We start from the raw sequence: 20,344 nt of genomic DNA on the forward strand, positions 1-20,344 counted from the left end.
TTAAAACAATTAACGTGTATTTACAGAAATTATCAGTGGATAATTAACATTTGGGCTGGGCCTATGAAGTCAGAGTTTTCTTATTTATTATCTTATCTTTTCTCTATTTTGTGTATGTATAGAATAAATAATGTGCTTTTGTAGTTTTAATTTTACCATGTGCTTTCCAAGAGTCTTCTCAACTTTCTCAAGACTTCTATACCCTAGAGAACTTTATTCTTTAAACTAGCTGGATAAGCTTCCAACATTTTTCCTAAGTTTTCTATTCTCCAAGATGACTTGACTAGTATCCTTTGTGCCTTCCAAATGGCTATTTGACAAAAGTTTAAATGTAAAGAATTTGAATATTTTATTTTAGAGAGTCATCAACCCAAGTTAAAAATTCATAAAAATATATCAAATATGCATATAAGTGACATGCATATAAATAATATTATACAGACTAAACAGATTATATTAAGAAATATATATATATATATATGTATATACATGCAAAAACAACTAATGAAATAAAAGGCCAGGCACTAGAAAGAGAGTAGGGAGGAGTATATGAGTGAATCAGAAGGAGAAAAGAAAAGGGTGAAATGTAATTATATTATAATCTCAAAAACAAAATAAATGGGTTAGTAAACCAGAAAAAATGTATCACTTCGAATTAATGGAGTAACATATTAATCCTATATAGTTATATAAGTTAATTAAATGAAATCACAAAGTATGTCTTTTTAGCCTAACTACAATATTTGAAAATCACTGTCATAGCCATGCTTACATATACCACCAAAATATTATTTTAAGTAATTAAAAGCAAAAATGAATTCTATGGGATTTAAGAGGGTGAAATTAATTTTGCAAGTTTGTTCTAAAAGCCTTAAATAGCAAGCAGAAGCCAATGTTTTTCAAGGACTGTCAGAACACAAAGAAACACACAAAGCAAAATAGGTAAACAAGACAACAAAGCAAAATTCTGGGCAATGACTGAGCGAACAGGGACCAACATGGCTTGGTGTGGGAGAACTGCAGGAGGCAACTCAGAGATAGGATTTTGGCCAGATCTAACTTTGATAGACAGCTAGAGTTTCTATAGTACATACAAAACCTTGGCTTCTGTGTGGAGTTGTGCTCATGTGCATGCACATGCTTAAATGTTCATGCTGGAGAGCGATGGTAAAGGGAAAGAGATAAGATTAAAGCAGTAATTGAATAGGGCTCATTAGACATGCAGAGTGGATGACTGTAGGTAGAATGGAGTCCTAAGCCCTACTTACAAGAATAATAGAAATCTGAAAATAAGATTTTTAAGTCAAGAGATTATGATTTAAGAGTTTTTCTCCATTATGAGACTTTCATCAACTGAACTCAGACTCTTCCATGACTTTAGTGACCTATAACATTGTATAACCATGTTATGTCCTTCATAGGAATGTTCTAAAGTTATACAAGTTAAAGTTCTCAAAAGGAAATTGCATTTTCATCTCATTTGCTTTTGGATATCAGACTAAATACTAACATTTTATTATGATGTACTAAAAATAATTTTATTTATAAAATACAGGTTCATTTAAAATATGTGCAAAATATAAAACAGCAGAAAGATAAGTTTAAAGTCACTATGCATAAAATTTTATAAAATTAGTCCTTAAAATGGATTTTTAAAACTAAAGGCACATATTGTTTATTAACAAAATGTGTTGCTGAAACTTTTTACCATATTTTTCTGTATAAGATAGACAATGCCAAAAAGAAAATTATAATATGATTTAATTCAACAATAGGTCTGTCTTGTTTATCTGACTAATACATTGGTGAATTTCATTAGATAACTGAAACAAAACTACTTCTTTGAGGTCTGACACTTCATTGAGGTTACTGTAAATTTCAAAATAAATTTCCTGGACTGGGGAGATTTTTCATTGAACAGGTTTGAGAATCAGAGTATGGATCCCCAACACACACATAGTTGCCAAATAAGCATGGTAAACTGTGATCCTAGGGATCAGGAGGCAGAGACAGGGACCACAGAAGAAAGCTGACAAAATAGACCAGCTAAATTGATGAGGTCTAGGTTCAAGTGAGAGACTGCCTCAGAGAGAAACTGAACCAGATATCTGAAGTCAACCTTTAGCCTTCACACACACACATGCACACACATGCCTGTATGCCCACATGTAAACATGCATTCACTCCCACATACATACACATGAGAAAGAAAAGAGAGAGCAAGAAGGAGCGAGGGAAGAGAATGTGAGAGAGAGAGAGAGAGAGAGAGAGAGAGAGAGAGAGAGAGAGAGAGAGAAGGAAGGGAGGGACGGAGGAAGGGAAGGAGAAAGGGAGGGACGGAGGGAGGGAGGGAGAAAGGGAGGGAGGGAGGGAGGGAGGGAGAAAGGGAGGGAGGGAGGGAGGGAGAAAGGAAGGAAGGAAGGAAGGAAGGAAGGAAGGAAGGAAGGAAGGAAGGAAGGAAGGAAGGAAGGTTGGTTCCTACCAGTTTTTGTCCTGTCAGGCCTTCCAGGAGGTCTAGGAGGCGTTTCCCATCCTGCAGGTCACTGAAGAGGTTGTCGATGCGCTGCTTTCCAAACTGAAATAAAAACACACCCACTTGAAGAAATTACAATTTTTAATGATTCATATCTATAACAAAGGGTTTGGAAATTTAAAACTATATCTAAGGGCATTTGATATATCAAATTAATAAGTGGCCAGGAGTAAAGGATGAAAAAGAAAGTTCAAGCTGATTATCAGGATCAAAGAAATTATAGCATTAGGACAAATGTACATAAACGGTTAATGACAGGAGGTTGAAATTTGGAGCATAATTCATCCAATTAATCTGTCATACTGTTCAACAGCCTTTTGTCACACCTCACACACAATAATGCAGAAAGTCTTGCTCTCATCTTAAAACAAATCAAGTTTTGAGAATATCTGATTTATTTTAGTTAGTTAGCCAGTAGTTAGTTTGAAGCCTATCAGACCTGGTAATTTTAGGTGGTCTTACACCCAAATACCCAGTCATCCTACTTGGTCTCCCGTCCAAGTACTATCCAATCCTAACCATGCTTAACTGCTGGGATCAGATAAGATCCACGGTGTCCAGTGTGGTAAGGGTGTAAGAAGAAAATTTGGTTTAAACAGGGTGAAAATAAGTCTAATAAGGTTTTTCACTTATTTTTCTAGGACATCTACTTAGAAATTCCATTAAAGAACCTAAAAATTACTATAACCACTAATAAGTCCTAAAATTCTTAGAGTAACTAGGGATGGGAGGCACTGAATTGTGCTAATGGATTTTATCACCATTGCATCGTTTCCCTCATCTTAACAGTAATGCACTCATCTTACAGGAGCAGGTGAGACAAAGAACTTGGCTATGCAGCCCCTTGTTACAAAACTAGAAATCATAAATCAAACGTTTTACATTAGTTCTAGGTAACTTCTGAAACCTCTCTCTGCTTTGTCCATCTTACCACGCTATTCTTCTCAACCTTATCTTTCTACTCTGTTATCTCGTAGAGAAACTGTTTCTTCTGACAGACACTCCAAAACATTTTCTAGTTTTCATTTAAAAATACCCACAATTTCTTATGGTGAGATTATTTCCAGCTCTCTTATCACCCGGATTATCTACAAAGACTTAGCATATCTAGCACTGAAATTAATGGAACATCAACAAACCTACGCAAGATGCTGCATGGAGCTCATATTGGTAAATCAGACACATAATGCTTAGATGACAGTAGTTCCTTCCAGCTGGGAAAACATATTCAAGAATGATAATGCCACAAACACTAAATAAGTGGATCCGGGAAAACATAACTATGGAAATACCAGTCTGTGGATTCGAATCATGAAATGTTTTCTCCTGCATGTCAAATAACAGGCCTAACATTAGACTTTAAATGATTTGACACTACTCATGAGCCACTTAGATTGCAAATAAACTTTTTAACTTACTTTTCAAGCAAATTCCTGTATACAAGAAAAACAACACTGATTTATCTATGGTTCAAGACATAAAAGTTGGATTGTCCCACAAGCAGGTAGCAATGTCAATGATTGGTCCTGTAGCAGCCTATCTAGGTGCCTTCTAGGAAGAAAATCCTGGTTCCTGCAGGCAAGTCCCTCATTCTTGTATGCTCAGGTTTTGTGATATGATATCAACTAAAGACAATATTTTTACAAACTATTTTTTAAATTATGTCCCAGTAGTTCTTTTTGAAACTACAGCATAAGAATGAAAAGAGTACAAAATACTAACATGTTAAAAGATTTTTAAAAAATGATTATTATGTATACTATTATGTATAAGGAAATCTTTAAACAGTGACATTTTATGATTCTTTAAGAAGATTACTGCATATTTCCTAATAATACCATAAATATCAGGAATGTATACAAGAGTAATACTGAGATTTTGTTTTCCAACTAAAAGTACAACTTGAAATGCTGTTTATTTCAGCACCAAGTTTTATCAAAGCAACTGAGAAAAGAGTGTCTTCTAAGATTATGAAAAGAAGCATCTTCCAGATATGCCAGTTTTTTAATATAAGCAAATGTATTCTTTTCTGACAAAGATTGTTGTTCTTAGGCCATACCATGTGTCTATATTGGTTGCCAGACAAACTCTGACAAACCAAAAAGAACAATGATGACAAACTGACATTTATTCATAAAGAATAGAAGGTGGTAAATATGAATGTGTCTCAGAGCCCCTAATATAAATATCATATAGCATCAAACATATGCTTTGATTAGGGAAAAGAAGTAAAGCCCAACAGGCTGAGAGAATCCTGCCTACAGTCCAAATGTCACACAGACTCTATAGTTTTCCCTTTGGCAAATTTGACCAAAATGGAAGAGGTGTATATGATGATATTGCTCTATTCAGGGGTTCCCAAGTGTAGCTAGTTGATGATCTTAGTGGGAGGAAGCAGCAGGTTAGTAGAAAAGAGACTGATACTATTATTTTATCAGTTTTCAAAGCACATATATAACCAATGATTCACTAAAGTATCATAACAGAAATCCAAGTCTTATTTGTTCCACTGGCCATATTTTCATCCAGAAAGAACATGATTCCAGCAAATGAGGTTGAATGAATTCATCCTGGATAAGGGAGAATCAGTTCAATATCTTAAGGTTTAACAGTTCTTTAAAAACACATGCTGAAGCAGTTTTTGCCCTGCTTCCTTTAATGTATGTTTGCTTTAACGTAAAAGCAAATATCAAAGCACTTTTGAGTAAAAGTCCCACCTATGAAATCAGTTCTCAACGAAATGTCACAGAGCTTCAGATGCTTAGTCTACATGGAATATGACTACCCCACAGACAGAAAAAAAAAAGTCATCCTGCACTTGGTTTTAACTACTCTCTACTTCTTGTTGGACAAAGTTACAGATTCTATACAGCATAGGATCACAGGCTACAAAGGCAGCAGAAGCTGACTTTGGCACTCAGATGCCCTGTTCACTAGCTGTGGTATCCTAGCAAAGCAAGTAAACCTTTGAACTTATTAGTAAAATGGAAACTGATATAATAACGGCTCATAGCACACTTGTGAAGTTTAAATGAAAAAATGCTGTATTCTATAGGTGTTGCATTTTGATGGGCAACTAATTCATATTTAATAAATATGGGTTGATTTTTACCTATATTCTATTAGTGCTTCTGTTTTATCTAGTGCTAAGTACTAGGTACATGTGAAATTTTAGCATGCTATTGAATCTCACAGAAAATTTTGAGCTCATTTGCAGTGTATATGAGTACAACCCCCATCTATAATAATAGACAATAGTATGAGAGTATAAGTGTAGCCCCTATAAGAATAGTAAGGAAAGAGAACTGTAATTGTGCACATAAATCACTGAGAATGAGGAAATAAATGGTGGATTAGGAAGCTCATAGAAGATTCACGCTTTTGCTCTGTTGCTTCTTTGGCTATTTTAATTAAATATCAGTTTATTTCTATCCCATTTCATCTTTGATATCTATAACATCTTTTTTTCATAGGTGACATTTAGGGTAATGAAAGCATTCCTATTTTCCTAAAATCCCATCGTTAATGGCTTTCTTTTCAAGTGCAGAAAATGATTTTGTAAAACAAAGTGCCACATCCTTTTTGTGCCTCATGATTCTGTGGCTCTCTGTCTTCAGTTCCTTTCATGACTAATGCTTCCTTTATTAAATGAACTCAGTGAACTTTTGACATTACTCAGTAGATTCACCCATTCAGTTATTGACTTCTTTGCTAACCCAGGTAGCAAGATGAAATGATCATAAAATAACAATCCTTCTACAGTACTATAAGTAAAGAACTAAGAAACATGGAACCCCAGACAATGTTAAAAATATTAATAGGTGGTATAAACAAAGAGGAGAAAAATTAAAATAAAAGGCAGCTGTGAAAGGCTCAGAAATGCATTTGCGAAACTGTTTAAGTGGCCTCTAACTCTTCGGAGTTGCATCAGTCTTTTAACCTGAAAATACAGAAGGATCAATACAATGTTCCAGTAAGAGGTAAAGAGCACACGGATAATTTAGCATGACCTTCTGGTTACAGAAAGGTCAAGCCTTGGATATATCTGTTGCTCAAAAAGTCAAGAGACTGCTCAGTGATTACAAATGTCTGGACACTGGAAACAGCAAAAGGATTGCAAAAGTGAGGATTCAAGATCTCCAGGGAGACAATGCTGCTGGACTGCTCAGCATAAAATAAAGCAGCCTACTATAGTTTAAAGGGGGAACTTTTCATAGGTGATATTTTTCCTTAAGTATGGTTTTAAAAAATTTAACAAATATTGTATTGCAGCATAATATACACACAGGAAATGTATATCTTAAGCTATATAGCTCAATGAACAAATTCATATTACCAGCAATCATACTTGCAAACAGGATATGGTGTATACCTTGTAACAGCCTCGTAGCACTTCTCTGGATGAGCTTATTCAAAATGAGCACTATACTAATTGTTAAGAACACATATTAATAATGCTTTACAAGTCTCTCAATAAAGACAAATAATACATGTTTCAAGTTTAATTTCAGGAATGTAATGATTGAAAGTTTATGGCTTATATAGAGAGAATTTGGAAAGAAAAATTTTACTCTGATAAAATGTGTTTTACAAAGCATAAAAATTGTAATTTTATGAATAAAATTTGCTCTCCATTCAAAACGCTTCTATTGAAATTCAAATCTTCCATATTCTTATGAAATCTTTGGCAAGTCTCCCTTTTAATCCATGCCTAATTATTTCAATTTTTAAAAATAAAATATTGTATTACCTAGATTGTGTGGTAATGATGTGAAAATTTTATGTAGAATGAAATTTAAAAAAAATACGATATCCTTAAAAGATGCTAACTATCATGAATTTATTCCAGTATTTTGAACCATAATGCTCATATATCTTGACAATTCCCCTTTTGTGAGCTTAGATTCAGAGTCATTAATAGTACTATCTAACTTGATATCATAAAGATTAAATGGCTAATAAATGTAATGTGTCCAATATAATCCCAGATTGAGAAAGTGTTTGATAAACTCCAATTATATTTCTTGTGTCAACCTTCATGGTTAAATGTCACTACCAGGGAGTAAGGTTCCAACTCTGTTTTGAGAATCCAAAGGCCATTGCAAGAATGAGTAATGTTTACAAAACACCAGATAGGGATATCCTTCTTTAGTTTGGGAAAGTTTTCTGTTTTTTTTTTCTTTTTATGAGTGTGGTTGGATGTTTATTAAGTGGGTTATGGAAGGGAGGGTGGAGAAGAAAAAGAACAGAGAGAGGGTATATAGGGAGGGAGAAGGGAGACACAGAAGCTGCCTCTTGGAGAGGAAGGTGAAAAAGAGAGAGAGAGGGAAAGTTTTCTTATATGGTTTTGTTGAACAAAAAAAGAAAAAAAGAATGAGTAATGTTGTAAAAACTTATTAACAGAATTTTTGCAAAGATGATGATAGAGTCTTATGAAACCACTAGAATAGAGAGGTATGTTTACTCCTAGACTCAGAGAAGAGAATAATTTTTGGTCTGTATCCAATTAAACAAGCAAGAAGGCTGCCTGAGAGGAGCTCCTATCATTCAAGTGTCCTTATAATTTTATACTCTTTCTTTCATGTTTCTTTTAAGACCTGCCATTAGCCAAATGCACCTGGAAGTCCTTGGGCTAGGTAATCTGCCAGTATAGGCAAGCTAGTTACTCAGGAGAGAAAAATGAGAAAGTGGATGAACCATCACTATTTTGACACTTTACACATTGCAAAAAATTGTCACAGACATCCATGTCGGGAAGGAAATGAAAGCTCAAATGTTCTTATTTAGGCTTAATCTACCAATTATATCTCTAGGAATGTCATCGCAAAAAGCAAAATGTATCAGTGGAATACATTTTCTTCTTTAACAGGAGTATCGAAGTTCTGGAATGTTCTTAGGATTTAACAGATGAAAATTAACATGTATTTATTCATTATCACTTAGCATCAAATACTTTTAGAGACTCTTATGTACCAGAAATAGCACTGAAATCTGGTTGCAAAGATAATAAAGAAAAAGCCAAGTTATTCCTTGGAGCTAAGAAGTACTCAACAGCTAAGTTATATAATATAATACTTTCACATTCACCCCAGTTGCAAAATGTCATTCTATTCAGCAGTACATCTTTATAAAACATAATCACTAGCATCCAATGTGTATGCTATAGTACTAAGTGCATAAAGAATGACTCAGGCAGATTTAACATTAGAACCTTAAACAATAGCAACAGAACAGTCAATGGCAATCAAGTCATTATCTATAAATGGTTTGTTTTAAACAACAAAGGAAAAACATGATTAACAAAGTCAGCATGTTTCACTGTCTGATAAAGTGTATCTCTTACAAACTTTGTTTAAAAATTGAATTTTTTAGTTAGGCTTCTGATTTCCCATCTGTAAATTACCAAGGATAATCCTAGTTTATTTCTCCACTTTTTCTAAAACTAAAATTTGCAAAACTTTGGTAATTATGTATCATATATTATTTTATATAGCCTTAATAAAATTTAAAAATGTAACATAGAAGACTTACAATACTTGAATTTAGATAACTCTCTTTTATGAGAATTATATGTTCCATATACATTGAAATACTGAAAGATACCTTTAGTTTTTATACTAAATCACATAGGTAAATTATTTCTATTTGGACCCATAGTGATAGGCACATAAATGAGTTATGGTCTATTCCAATAAACATTTTTACATAAAAATATAGCATGAAGTTGTTAAAACGGAGCATTTTGTTCTGATGTAAACATATACCCATATATACATGTCATATACAAATATGACATAATAAATAAGATTACTGAGGAAATACTACCTATCAGTACTTAGAATGAAATAAAATCTATGGTGGTTAAAGAATATTTAAATGTATTCACACATGTAAAAGCAATGACCTAAGAACATTCATGTATTCAATAAATAATAAATTTATATTTTATTTTTAATTTATATAGATTTTCCTAAGTTACAGTCCAGGGCAATTGTATGTGTTCAATGTGTGTGACAAGACATTGTGTTTTCCCCTAATCATGATATTCTGCTGCTCACTGAGGAAGTTAACCTTAGTCAATTTATAATATCTTATTTGACTACATTGAAGGCCACTTTGCAGACAGTACTAAACCAAGAAAATGACTCCTAAGGTTACATGGCATGGAATATGTAAGTATGTAAGTAAATGTTTCTATCCCACTTGTATTTCTATTTCCTTCCAACATGGTTAAATATCATCTTTTTCATATCAATCAGTTTCATATAGATTCATTCATTAATTTTTGAGCCAAACATCAGTGTACCTTACATATTTTGCTTTAATTAACTTCTACAATAATCAAGGAAACCCATCTATAATTCATGATACATTTGAGGCATAGAGAATACTAATAATTTTTCTAAAGTCACCACAAGTAAGTATTACATAAACTCTAAATGTGGACACTATCTACCAATCTCTTAACCATTCTTGCTGTCTAAATGTTGTTTAAGTTATGGTGATTTGGTTATAAAATCATTCAGAATCACTGATATGTAATTATAATTTGGACATCTTCATAATCTCCAAAATGCAAGTTTTAAAGCTTGTTTTTCACTTTGTTATTTTATTTAATGGGTATGAATGTTTTTTTCTTCTATGCACATGTCACATGCCTGCAGAACCTGTAGCACTGAGAAGAGACCCTGGGAACCAAACCTAGACCAGGTCCTCTGCAAGAGCAAGAGAATCCACTCTCCCCACTCTCCACTCTCTTAAGAAAGCAACGTTTTCATGTAATCAGTTCTTTCTGTTCTTTCCCTTTTGTTACTTAATGTCACATGCTATTTTACAAAAGTAGTTATTCTTTATGCTGGGCTGAATTTGTGGCAAGATAATGGGCAAAGTGGTACTTCTTTCATATACATTATGATATTTTTCTCAGGTTTAGGGCTGTGAAGATGGTTCAACCCAGACTGATATTCACAGTGTTGAACACAGTACCCTGGCTCAAGTAATAATAAAGACTGACACCCAAAGTTGTTCTCTGACCTCCACATACACACTACCACACAGCTCATTGGGTCACTCTCACAAGCAGACACCCATAAATACATACTCACAAAGACTAAAAATTTGTAAAACGAACTCAAGCTGTAAATTTTTATATTGATCAATATCAGAATTTCTGTTAACTCCTTGGGGTATCAGTATGATTGGCATTCTTAACAAATATGGTGAAGACTGCCCCAGAGCAGTAACTCAACTAATGCGATATTGTCTAAAGGTTTTGAAAACTATTCTCTTGTTATCATTAACTAAATTGAAAATTAAAAATACAGTCCTAAAAGGTGATGAGGATTAAATTAGCAGCAAATAAAATAATAAGTTTTAGCTTTGTGCATTTACTTCAGGCATTTCTTAAACATATAAACTGCATTTTAAAATTCTCCATTTATTGGTTTTATTTTTGAAGAAAACGGTACTTGAAAGCAAATAGCACTTATTTAAACTGCTCTTCTGAGTTTTTTCAATTGTGCAGAAAATGTTGTTAAATTATATAACACTTCACTTGTTTTCATCACATGTCAAAGGAGAGAAGTATTTAAGTTACACAACATTTAATCAGTATTAGTCACATGCTTCATACTGTCCCACACACCAGGAAGAATAGAGAGATGAAAGGTGTTTTTTTTCCCTTTACCTATTGCTATTATTTTCACAGATTTTGTCACCCTCTCAGAAAGAGGTGCACTTTAAAGCAATTATAATTATAATCCTCTTGATACTGGTGTCATAGATGTGCTGCTGGTACAAATAAGAGAGATTTTTCTCCATTCTGGGAGAATAACAGAAAGCAGGAGTTTCTCTACTGATTCCTAAAAGTTGCATAAATTATTAACAGGAAAATGTGGAAGGTGGAAGAGAGTACAAGCTCAATGACCTTCAGACGCTAGGATCAAACTTCATTTTATGATTACACTAATCGAAGTAAGCCAGTTCTTCAAGCATTGAGGGGCAGAAAATGATCACATTACAGATGTATAAGAGACTGCATCACAGAAGATTTGTTATGGTACTCAAAGAAATATGGACACACATCGATTGTCTTTAGACTTTTAAACATGGCTTCTAATTTTGATACACTCAAGCCATATTTTTATTTTAATAATTAGTCATGTTTTAACAGTGAATACTATTTCAGAAAGACTGATATTGGCATTGTTTAGAGGCTATTCTTGTGTGAAAATATTACTTGGCAAGGGAACTACATTGTGCAAGAACATCTGCTCTAAATGGTTTATTAACAGCAAAATTGGTCCAAATATTTCATCCTTTAATGAGTCCATGCCCTTTACAATGTGGTCTCGCTGCTTTTCTCTTCCTCATTTCCTGCCTCTTGAATCTGTGTCAGCCCCTGACTTGCTTTGACAAGTAAAATGCATCAGAGAGGTTTGCATCCTACTTCCAAACGTTGACCTCAAAAGGGTTTGAACATTTTTTCTATACTCTGTATGTCACTTTTCATTTACTGTAGAAACACACCTGAGCCAGGTTTGAAGAAGATGAGAGATATGAAGGAGAGCCAAGTCACCCTAGCTATTTCATAGGAGAGTGTTACACACTAGGATGCAGCTAGGCATCCAGCAAAGCACAGTTACAACCAGCAAATCTACCTAGTCCACCCACAGCAACCTAGGAACACATGAGGAATCTTTTCAAAGAAAGAAAAATTGCTGTGTCACACCTGTATACTTGAAATAATAGTGTTTGTGTTAGATGAGATTTGAGGTGATTAAAAAATGACAATGAATCAATACTTGTCCATACACAAGACAAAGACATCAATGATTAAAATCTTTATGAAATACCATTTTTTCAAAGAGCTCTTGAGTTTTTGTGGGACAAAGTACTTCAAGCTAAAGAACATTTATTGCTGAAATTGATTATGGGCACAAGGAGGCTTGGTCCAGCAATTACTCTGGAGGAAGGCAGTCAATATATTTTATACAGCTCCTATAGCTAGCTAGCATCCTGCTTCAATAAAGATGATGATGATAACCTAATTATTCACTAAGAGCAAAAATTATTAGTTTTTGTCTTCATAGAAAAATAAATTGAGCAGTACTAAGTTTTTTTTAAAGTCTAAAACAATGTTTAGTAAATGTGTTCTTTTAAATTTTCTGTAGTCGTGATATACTATATGTACACACTAATGTGTAGCTGTATACTATGGAAATACAAATGTTTTAGTTCTGATCCAATATATTCATTTAAAGTCCAGTTGAGGAAATAAAAATATTCAATGGACCTTTCTCATTTTGTTCCTATGTGGTAATGTTTCATTCTATTGTCAGTTTGAAATCTGGCCTATCACTTATGCTTCCTTCTCCCAGTGGCTTGTTATTTAAAAAAGTGAGTCAAAATAATTCTCTGTGAGCTAAAATTGTCACCTTCACTAAGTTTTTCTAAAAAAAAACAAATGCTTTCTGAATGGCACCCAAAAGGATGGAGTTGACTTTTGTTTGTTTGTTTGTTTCTCAAGACAGGGCTTCTCTGTGTAACTGCCGTGGCTGTCCTGGAACTCACTTTGTAAACCAGGCTGGCCTTGAACTCAAGAAGATCTGCCTGCCTCTGCCTCTCAAGATCTGGGATTAAAGACATGCCCCACCACTGCTCAGTTGTAACTAACATGTTTAAGGGAAGCATAATAATATTAAGAGAATAGCATGAACTTTTCTTCAAGTTGATTATAAAATTGTAATTGGTAATCTTCATTTCAAAAATAGAAAAATCATATAGTCCAGCTCCTAACCAAGAAGCTATCAGCATCCAATACCTGATGGCAAAGGGAAAATCCCCTTTTTCAATCGAGTGTCATTTTGTCTGTCAAGCACAGTCCACAGCCTGCCTCATGCCTAGTGGTAGCTGACCAATACAAAATGTTCCATGTTTTTGTTGGTGGTGGTTTTTTGTAAGCACTTTTGTTTTGTTTTGTTTTGTTCTGTTTTGGTAAGTTTTTTTCTCTATTAGTTTCCTTCCTTCTTATGTTTGTGTCTGTCTGTTTGTTTTTATTTGGGTTTCCAAACACCCCCCCCTTTGGCTTGGGGTTCTTTCTGAGAGAGAGAGAAAGACAGAGAGAGAGAGATAGAGAAAGAGAGAGAGAGAGAGAGAGAGAGAGAGAGGGAGAGAGAGAGAGAGAGAAGAGAGGGAGGGGAGAGGGAGGGACAGGGAGAGCTTGGAGTTAGTGGGAAGAATATTGGAGTTGGGGAGGAGAAAGGATATGATCAAAATATTGTATGAATAAAAGTAATTAAAAAGGAAAATGTCTGGTTAGATAGTTCAATGGTAGATCACTTATAATAATGAATGAATGATAACTTGGTTGAACGGCAGAGATTCTATTAAATATCAATATTTTTAAAGTTGCTGCTCATTCTTCTTGCTGAATGATGTTCTCTTTTACCCTTAAATTCAATGTTTCTTGAACTATATTGCAATCTTTTATTAGAGTTTGTTGTTTTATTAGAGTTGTCTAATTGTATTAGAATTAGAGATGGAGATTTAAAAACAAAAATGAAAACTATTAATTTTGCTTCATTTTATATTTGATTTATTCTGATTTTATAACTAATAATGTAAATGATGGAAAATTATACGAAAATAAGCAAGTTAATCTCTCTGTTGAACTAGTGTCAACACAGGAAATATATTTGAATGAATTCTCTACTTGTACATAAGCATAGGTCTTAACTGAAGATATCTATATTCCTTTTTAAATTATATTATTTTAGTTTTTATGTGTGTGACTGTTTTACCTGCATGTATGTTGGTATACCACATTTCTGACTGATACCTGTGGAGACCAGAAGAAGGTGTTGGATCCCCTAAAACTAGAGTTGTAGATGGTTGTGAGGCACCATGTGGATGTTGTGAACCAAATCTGGATCCTAGGAAAGAGCAGCCAGTGATCTTTAAAGAGCCACATCTCTAGTCCCATCATCATCAAATTGAAATCCTTGTGTATTTATTCTGTTTTTGCTTCTCTTCTCTAGTTTTACTTATATTTATCTTTAATTCCCATTATTTTCCTTTATGTCAGTCCCTTTGGTGGAATTAGGGTGCTGAAATTGAACTCACGGCTTTTTACCTTCAAAGCATGCAATCAACTTCTGATCTATACTGGCTGTAGCTTCATGAATAGCTATCCCTTGCTCATTGCTTCTGTCAAAACCAGCATCAGATAACTAATAGAAAAAAAAACTTTGAAACTGCGGAGAGAGAGAAAGAGAAAAAGAGAGAGAGAGAGCACAATTCTATGGGAAGTTAGCTTCAAGTACAACAGTGAAACAGTGAATAATCTTGGTATTTATGACTTAAATATGAAAGGATAAAAGTCATAAATACCAATGTTTTTCAACAGAAGTTTGAAGAGCTTTTTATGAATTCTCTTTTTTCTCAAATCAGTTTTGCCAAGGTGAACACATTCCACAAACTGAAGACAAGCCAAGATTATTCACCTTAAGAAAGACAAAGAGCCCACTATGTAGGCAATCTCATGAAGAAATGGAGAAATACACACTGATTCATTAAAGGATGTGTAGGAAAAGTGACATGGAACACCAAATATTTTTTATCTACCTTACTTCACAAAGCAGGTATTGTCTTCTTATAACACTTCAGTCACTACCAAAACACTCCTCATAATCCAATTTAACAGCTCCTTAGAGGCACTTAGAAATGATCATTAAAAATCTCTTTGTCTTTCTTAATATGTTCTTTAGTGAGTAAAATCAATTTGAACAAACATTGATCTTTTTTTAAATTAAACCACCTGGGCATAGTAAGTGAGAAAAGGACATAACACAATATTGCAACCATCTTGCATATTTATCCACTATCAGTTGCTGATTGATCAAATATCTATAACAGTTCAAAAGTTTAAAATGAATATTATTCAATTGACATATAATAGGCAGTACACAGGAAAAATAATAAAAAGGAAAACCATCACAATGTGATGTAAAAACATAATTATAGTTTTACAATCATAAATTGCAATAATAATCAAACAGTTTGTCAATGTCACCAGGAATCCCTGAAATAAGATTTTCATGATCATATACAAAACCAAATGTAAAACACTGTCTGTTGGGACACTGTGGTATAACACAGGGCATTCATGGTATCCTAAGATTCATCTTTAGCATGAAAGTATTGAACAAGAAGCAAATAAACATGAAGGAAAACAAAAGGAAAACCTTGTTGGGCCTAACCAGTAGTGAATTTCATCTGTCACTGACTATGTTTGTGCTCTTAGTATGCCGTTTTATAGGCTTTCAACACCCTCGATCCCTTACAAGTGGGGATTCCATTCCTAGATTGAATAACCATCCTCCATTGTGTCATATTTTCTCATAATTTTACTCTTTAGTATATTGTTCTAATTTTTCTTCTGCTTTACAAATACATCGCCACCACTCTTTTCACTATGTTTTGAAACTCTTAAGTATTGAAAATAAATCTTGATGTTCCCAATGTTAGCGGTGCTATTTTGAGCTTTCTTTACTTAAAAACTAAGCTTCATTAAATTTACCTGCAATCATAAAAGGTAAAGGATGGTCTCCCTACTCTTATTACAGTTACAGTTTCTCCTAACAGAACCAAGTTTCTTGCTTGGCCCTCCTAGGACTGAATTGTTTGTGTCTTCAGGCTTCTGGAATCTACCATATTTGAGTCCAGATCTTGAGTCTGTACCTTCAGACACTTTCTTCTGGTACTTGCTTCACTCACTCCCATCTCTTAGCTCTTAGTCTACTAGGTTAAGTTTGTCTTAGAGTTGCCTGTCCAGTCTCTCCCTTGTTCTCTGAAAGTCCTACAAGTACTTGACACAGTCACCCTATGCCCTCTGGAGGGTTCATCACACGCATGGGATAACCTATCGTCTGTGTTTTGGGCATCTCCCAACAAGTCTTGCCATCCCAGTGCAGGGTGGATGCCTTCAGGCTTGGGATTCTGTCTTTTGCCACTTACAGCCTCCTATGTCTCCAACTGTGTGTCTCCATTCCTATTCCTTTTCACCATGATCTGGAAACTCTGCTTCTTAACATCTATATATGATTCTGGAATCCTCCTTCTGGCATGCTTACTACTTATGACCCCTAAAACCTGAATTTGGTTTAGGTAGGTCTCTCCTACCTCCTCTTTTCTTTGCTCTGAGAATTTCTTTACTGCCTCTTTTCTTCAAGGGTGTTTCCTCTCCTCCCTCTGTAGGCTAATCTCATTCAAAACTGGACTCTTTAACGCCCGTTGCCTGTCTTCTTCAGTTTTTTTTCCCCTCTCAGGCCCAGAGATACCATTTATGCCTTGGGGTCATATTTTTTGCTATAATACAGCTTGACATCAGTACAAACTTGACAATCAGTCTTGATTGCCTGAAAATGGCACACTGGACTCCCAAACTCTCATTGATCATGAGAAATTCTGTCACCATATTAGCAAATTGTTCAAAATTCTACAGGACAGTTATTGTCTCTCTGATACTTAGGGAAAACTCTTCCTGATGGCCTTTCACAAGGTCTTTCACATTGGTCTACACTTCTCTACTGGTTTCTACAGCCTCTTTTCCTCTACCCCAGCCTTTTCCCCCTTCTTAAGACTATCTCCCATGATTGCCCCATCCTTTCTTTCTTTACCCCACACTAATTTCAGGGTAATCTTCCAGTACAGGACTGGCAGATAGATTTCACACATATGCCACTTAACAAAACACACAAATCTCTTCTTACTATGACAGACACCTTTTCAGGATATGTAGAAATTTTCCCTGCTATGACAGAGACTGCAGAAGCGGTCTGTTCCCACCTCATGAATAAGTCTTTGCTCAGATTTGAACTTTCTAGATCCACACAATCAGAAACTAGCCTGGTATTAATCTCTAAAATCACCCAATTTGTTCAAAGGGCCTTAGCCCTTTCCATATTCCCTACCTACCCCAGTTCACAGGAAATATAGAAATGGCTAATAGACTCATTAAGATTCACATATCAAAATGATCTTTTTAACTTTACCTTTCTTGAACTCAACTCCTACCTCTAGCCCCAACTCATATTTGGGTCATGCTCTGAGTTTTTTCCTTCCTCGACCCATTTGAGTTAATATAAAACTGTCATTTTGCTCTTGAAAAATTTACCTCCTCTGGATTGAGCTCTACTTTGTGACAAATTACCTTCTTTCACTCTTTCCAGAAAACTTCTCCAGGACCATGTTGAACATGTCCTGCCTCAACCCTCCACTGATCCTATTAACAAAATAATTTTACCCGGTGACTGAGTTTTTCTGAAGGTTTCTCACCTGCTGGCTATTGGCCCATACTCAGTATATCTGGATATGGTTCTCCTCACCATACCTGCTGTAGCCAGATTTCAGGGATTGATGGCCAGGATCCATCTTCTGTAGCTTAAGTGATCTCTGGACACCTGACCTTGTAAGTACGCTTTGCCACTTGACAGGAAAGCTAAAGCATAAGGTCTCTCATATAACACCCATCTCAGCATTTGGAATCTTTTCTTCTAACAGGCTTAGTCTTTCCACACTCCCAACCAAGAGGACTGTACAACATGTCTGGAATTTTCAAATATTTTCTGAATACCCCCCAAAGCTTCTTTAGTTTACCTTCTATCCTTTCTCAGGATATGCTTCAGACATCCACATTTCTTTGGACCTCTATGCAGCTTGTTCAGTCAATGGTGGTTTCACTCTGTCCTCTTCCCTCTGTGCAGGCTCTAAATGTATTTGTTTTCCTCGGAACCAAACAACCAAACTATAAGCTGAGACCTCAGGGGAAAATTACTCATTCTGGGGTTGTAGGTATCTTTTGTTTTTTTCCTCAAACTATGGGTTAGTACCCCCAACAACTCTCACTCAAACTTGACCCTGAAAGGGACACAGTCATCTTCACTATCCAAGACCCCTAGGATGACAAATGGGCCTAGGGGTTGAAGGGTTTACCTACATTGATTTTGATAGATTTGGGCCTTCCACCAGACAAATATCAAAATTTTTAAATCTCTCAAAAGGGCTCTGCCCCCTCCTGCTGGTGCCATAGCGGAGACCATACAACAACCATCATCCAACTGAAGCTTTGAAATCTCCAAGATCAGGACCTATCTTCTGCTGCCACCTCAGAGATGGCCATCCTAAATGACTCCCTGAGAATGTACTGTGCTTACAGAAATACTGATGAGTCTCTCAATGCAACCCCATGCTTCCCTTTTAACAATCTCTTGTGGTGGCCACCCCCTTCACAAATATAACTCTAAACTGCACATTCTACAGCCCTGAGACCATGTCCTCCTCTCCTCTCTGCTGGAACATTGAATCCTCCAGAAACACCAGCTGACTGCCTTTTCAATAACCATTATCCACCCCTCTCTCCTTCTACTCTTGGCAGTATGTTAACACCTTAATCTGAAAATCCTAACTAGCTCCATAAGGAATCTTCTTCTAGTACTGGTCTAGTCTCAATATGCAGAAACCTTAATCCATGACTCATGCATCCGCACTTCATTACGTGTTCAACTCATCCTCAACATTGAAAGAGAAATGAGCCATGACCCTCCCAGTCATGATTGGAATAAGTTCAAAAGCTTCAGTATTGACTAGAGTCTTGTCTGCAGGATCCTGGGCTATAGTTTCCATCTATCCTAACAGATAATCTACTCCATCTAGGAGCTAACCTCAGACTTACAAAGTCAGATCACCTTCCTAGCCCCAGTGGTCCAACAAAACCCTCAACTTTCTGACCACTGAAAAGGAAGGCTCCTGTCTCTTTCTCAGTGAACAGTATTGGTACTACATTGTTAGTATGGTCAAGTAGAAAAGAGGATTAAAACATCTTACATGAATTGGCTTGTAAACCACCGTCTTCAAAAACTGACTCCAATGTAAGATTCTTTCTATGATTCTCTCTTGGTCATTGACAACTCTTACCCCACCTAGGTCCACCTTAACCCTAACCCTGTGTCATAACAATAACTGTTACCTGACCCTTTAGAATTTGTTTCAGGGAACAGATAGTGAAATGACCCAAGGATCAGTGATTCTGAAATAATTTCTTCAGGTTTCCTACTATCTACTCGCTGCCTGACTTCCCACCTTTGACTCATTCATATTTTATGTTTCCAAAGACCCCTGTCACCAAGCCTGCTCATCACAAAGTAGTTATGGGAAGACAGTTCTTGGCCCTTTTGTCAACAATAGGCTGGAATGTGAGATCACAAGCCAGCCTCTAGAATGCTGTGCAGATGTCAGTAGTTAGCCTGAGATGAGGAAACAAAGAATTAACCCTGAGCAGTCCGCATAAACCTTGCTTATCAGATAATTTTAGTTTCATTTTTCTCCCTAAATGGCCATCTGCCACAGGCAAAATATATCTGATTTTCTATACTGGCCTGACTATAACAAGTACAGACTCCTTTCCAGAAGGCAAAGTCCAATGATCCTGTTTTACCCAAGACATAGAAAAAGCTTCCAAGTGGAAGGAATCTTCCCTAAAGCCTAAAGAAACCCCATAAAGCCTATTTCCTCTTCTAATTGACCTATTGCCTGGCAATTTGTCTCAATAACCCCTAAAAAACTTTTTTATACCCATAGAGTGGTCAAGTTGAATGGTTTCATGGAGCTCACTTACACAATCATGAACTTGATTATGATTTTGATGTACTAATTAATACTTTCTCCCCATTCTTGAAAGCTGTACTTACTCCTCAAATATAAGTTTTGTTTGTTTGTTTGTTTGTTTGGGTTTTTTTTTCAAGACAGGGTTTC

The 20,344-nt window shown here is 35.5% G+C and overlaps 1 protein-coding gene across 8 annotated transcripts in view; it reads right to left on the reverse strand.

Annotated features, from left to right (window-relative positions):
* Dmd (dystrophin) overlaps positions 1-20,344 on the reverse strand; it is a 2,257,783-nt gene that overhangs the window by 1,772,539 nt on the left and 464,900 nt on the right. For all 8 annotated transcript variants that reach the window (XM_085684598.2, XM_085684595.2, XM_087902601.1 and 5 more), the window contains one exon: positions 2,483-2,575. In XM_085684598.2, coding sequence (XP_085540724.2) covers positions 2,483-2,575 — 93 coding nt within the window. The remainder of the gene's footprint in view (positions 1-2,482; positions 2,576-20,344) is intronic.

Source organism: Myodes glareolus, chromosome X (genome assembly GCF_982192425.1).
Source record: "Myodes glareolus chromosome X, mMyoGla1.1, whole genome shotgun sequence".
Classification (NCBI taxonomy): domain Eukaryota; kingdom Metazoa; phylum Chordata; class Mammalia; order Rodentia; family Cricetidae; genus Myodes; species Myodes glareolus.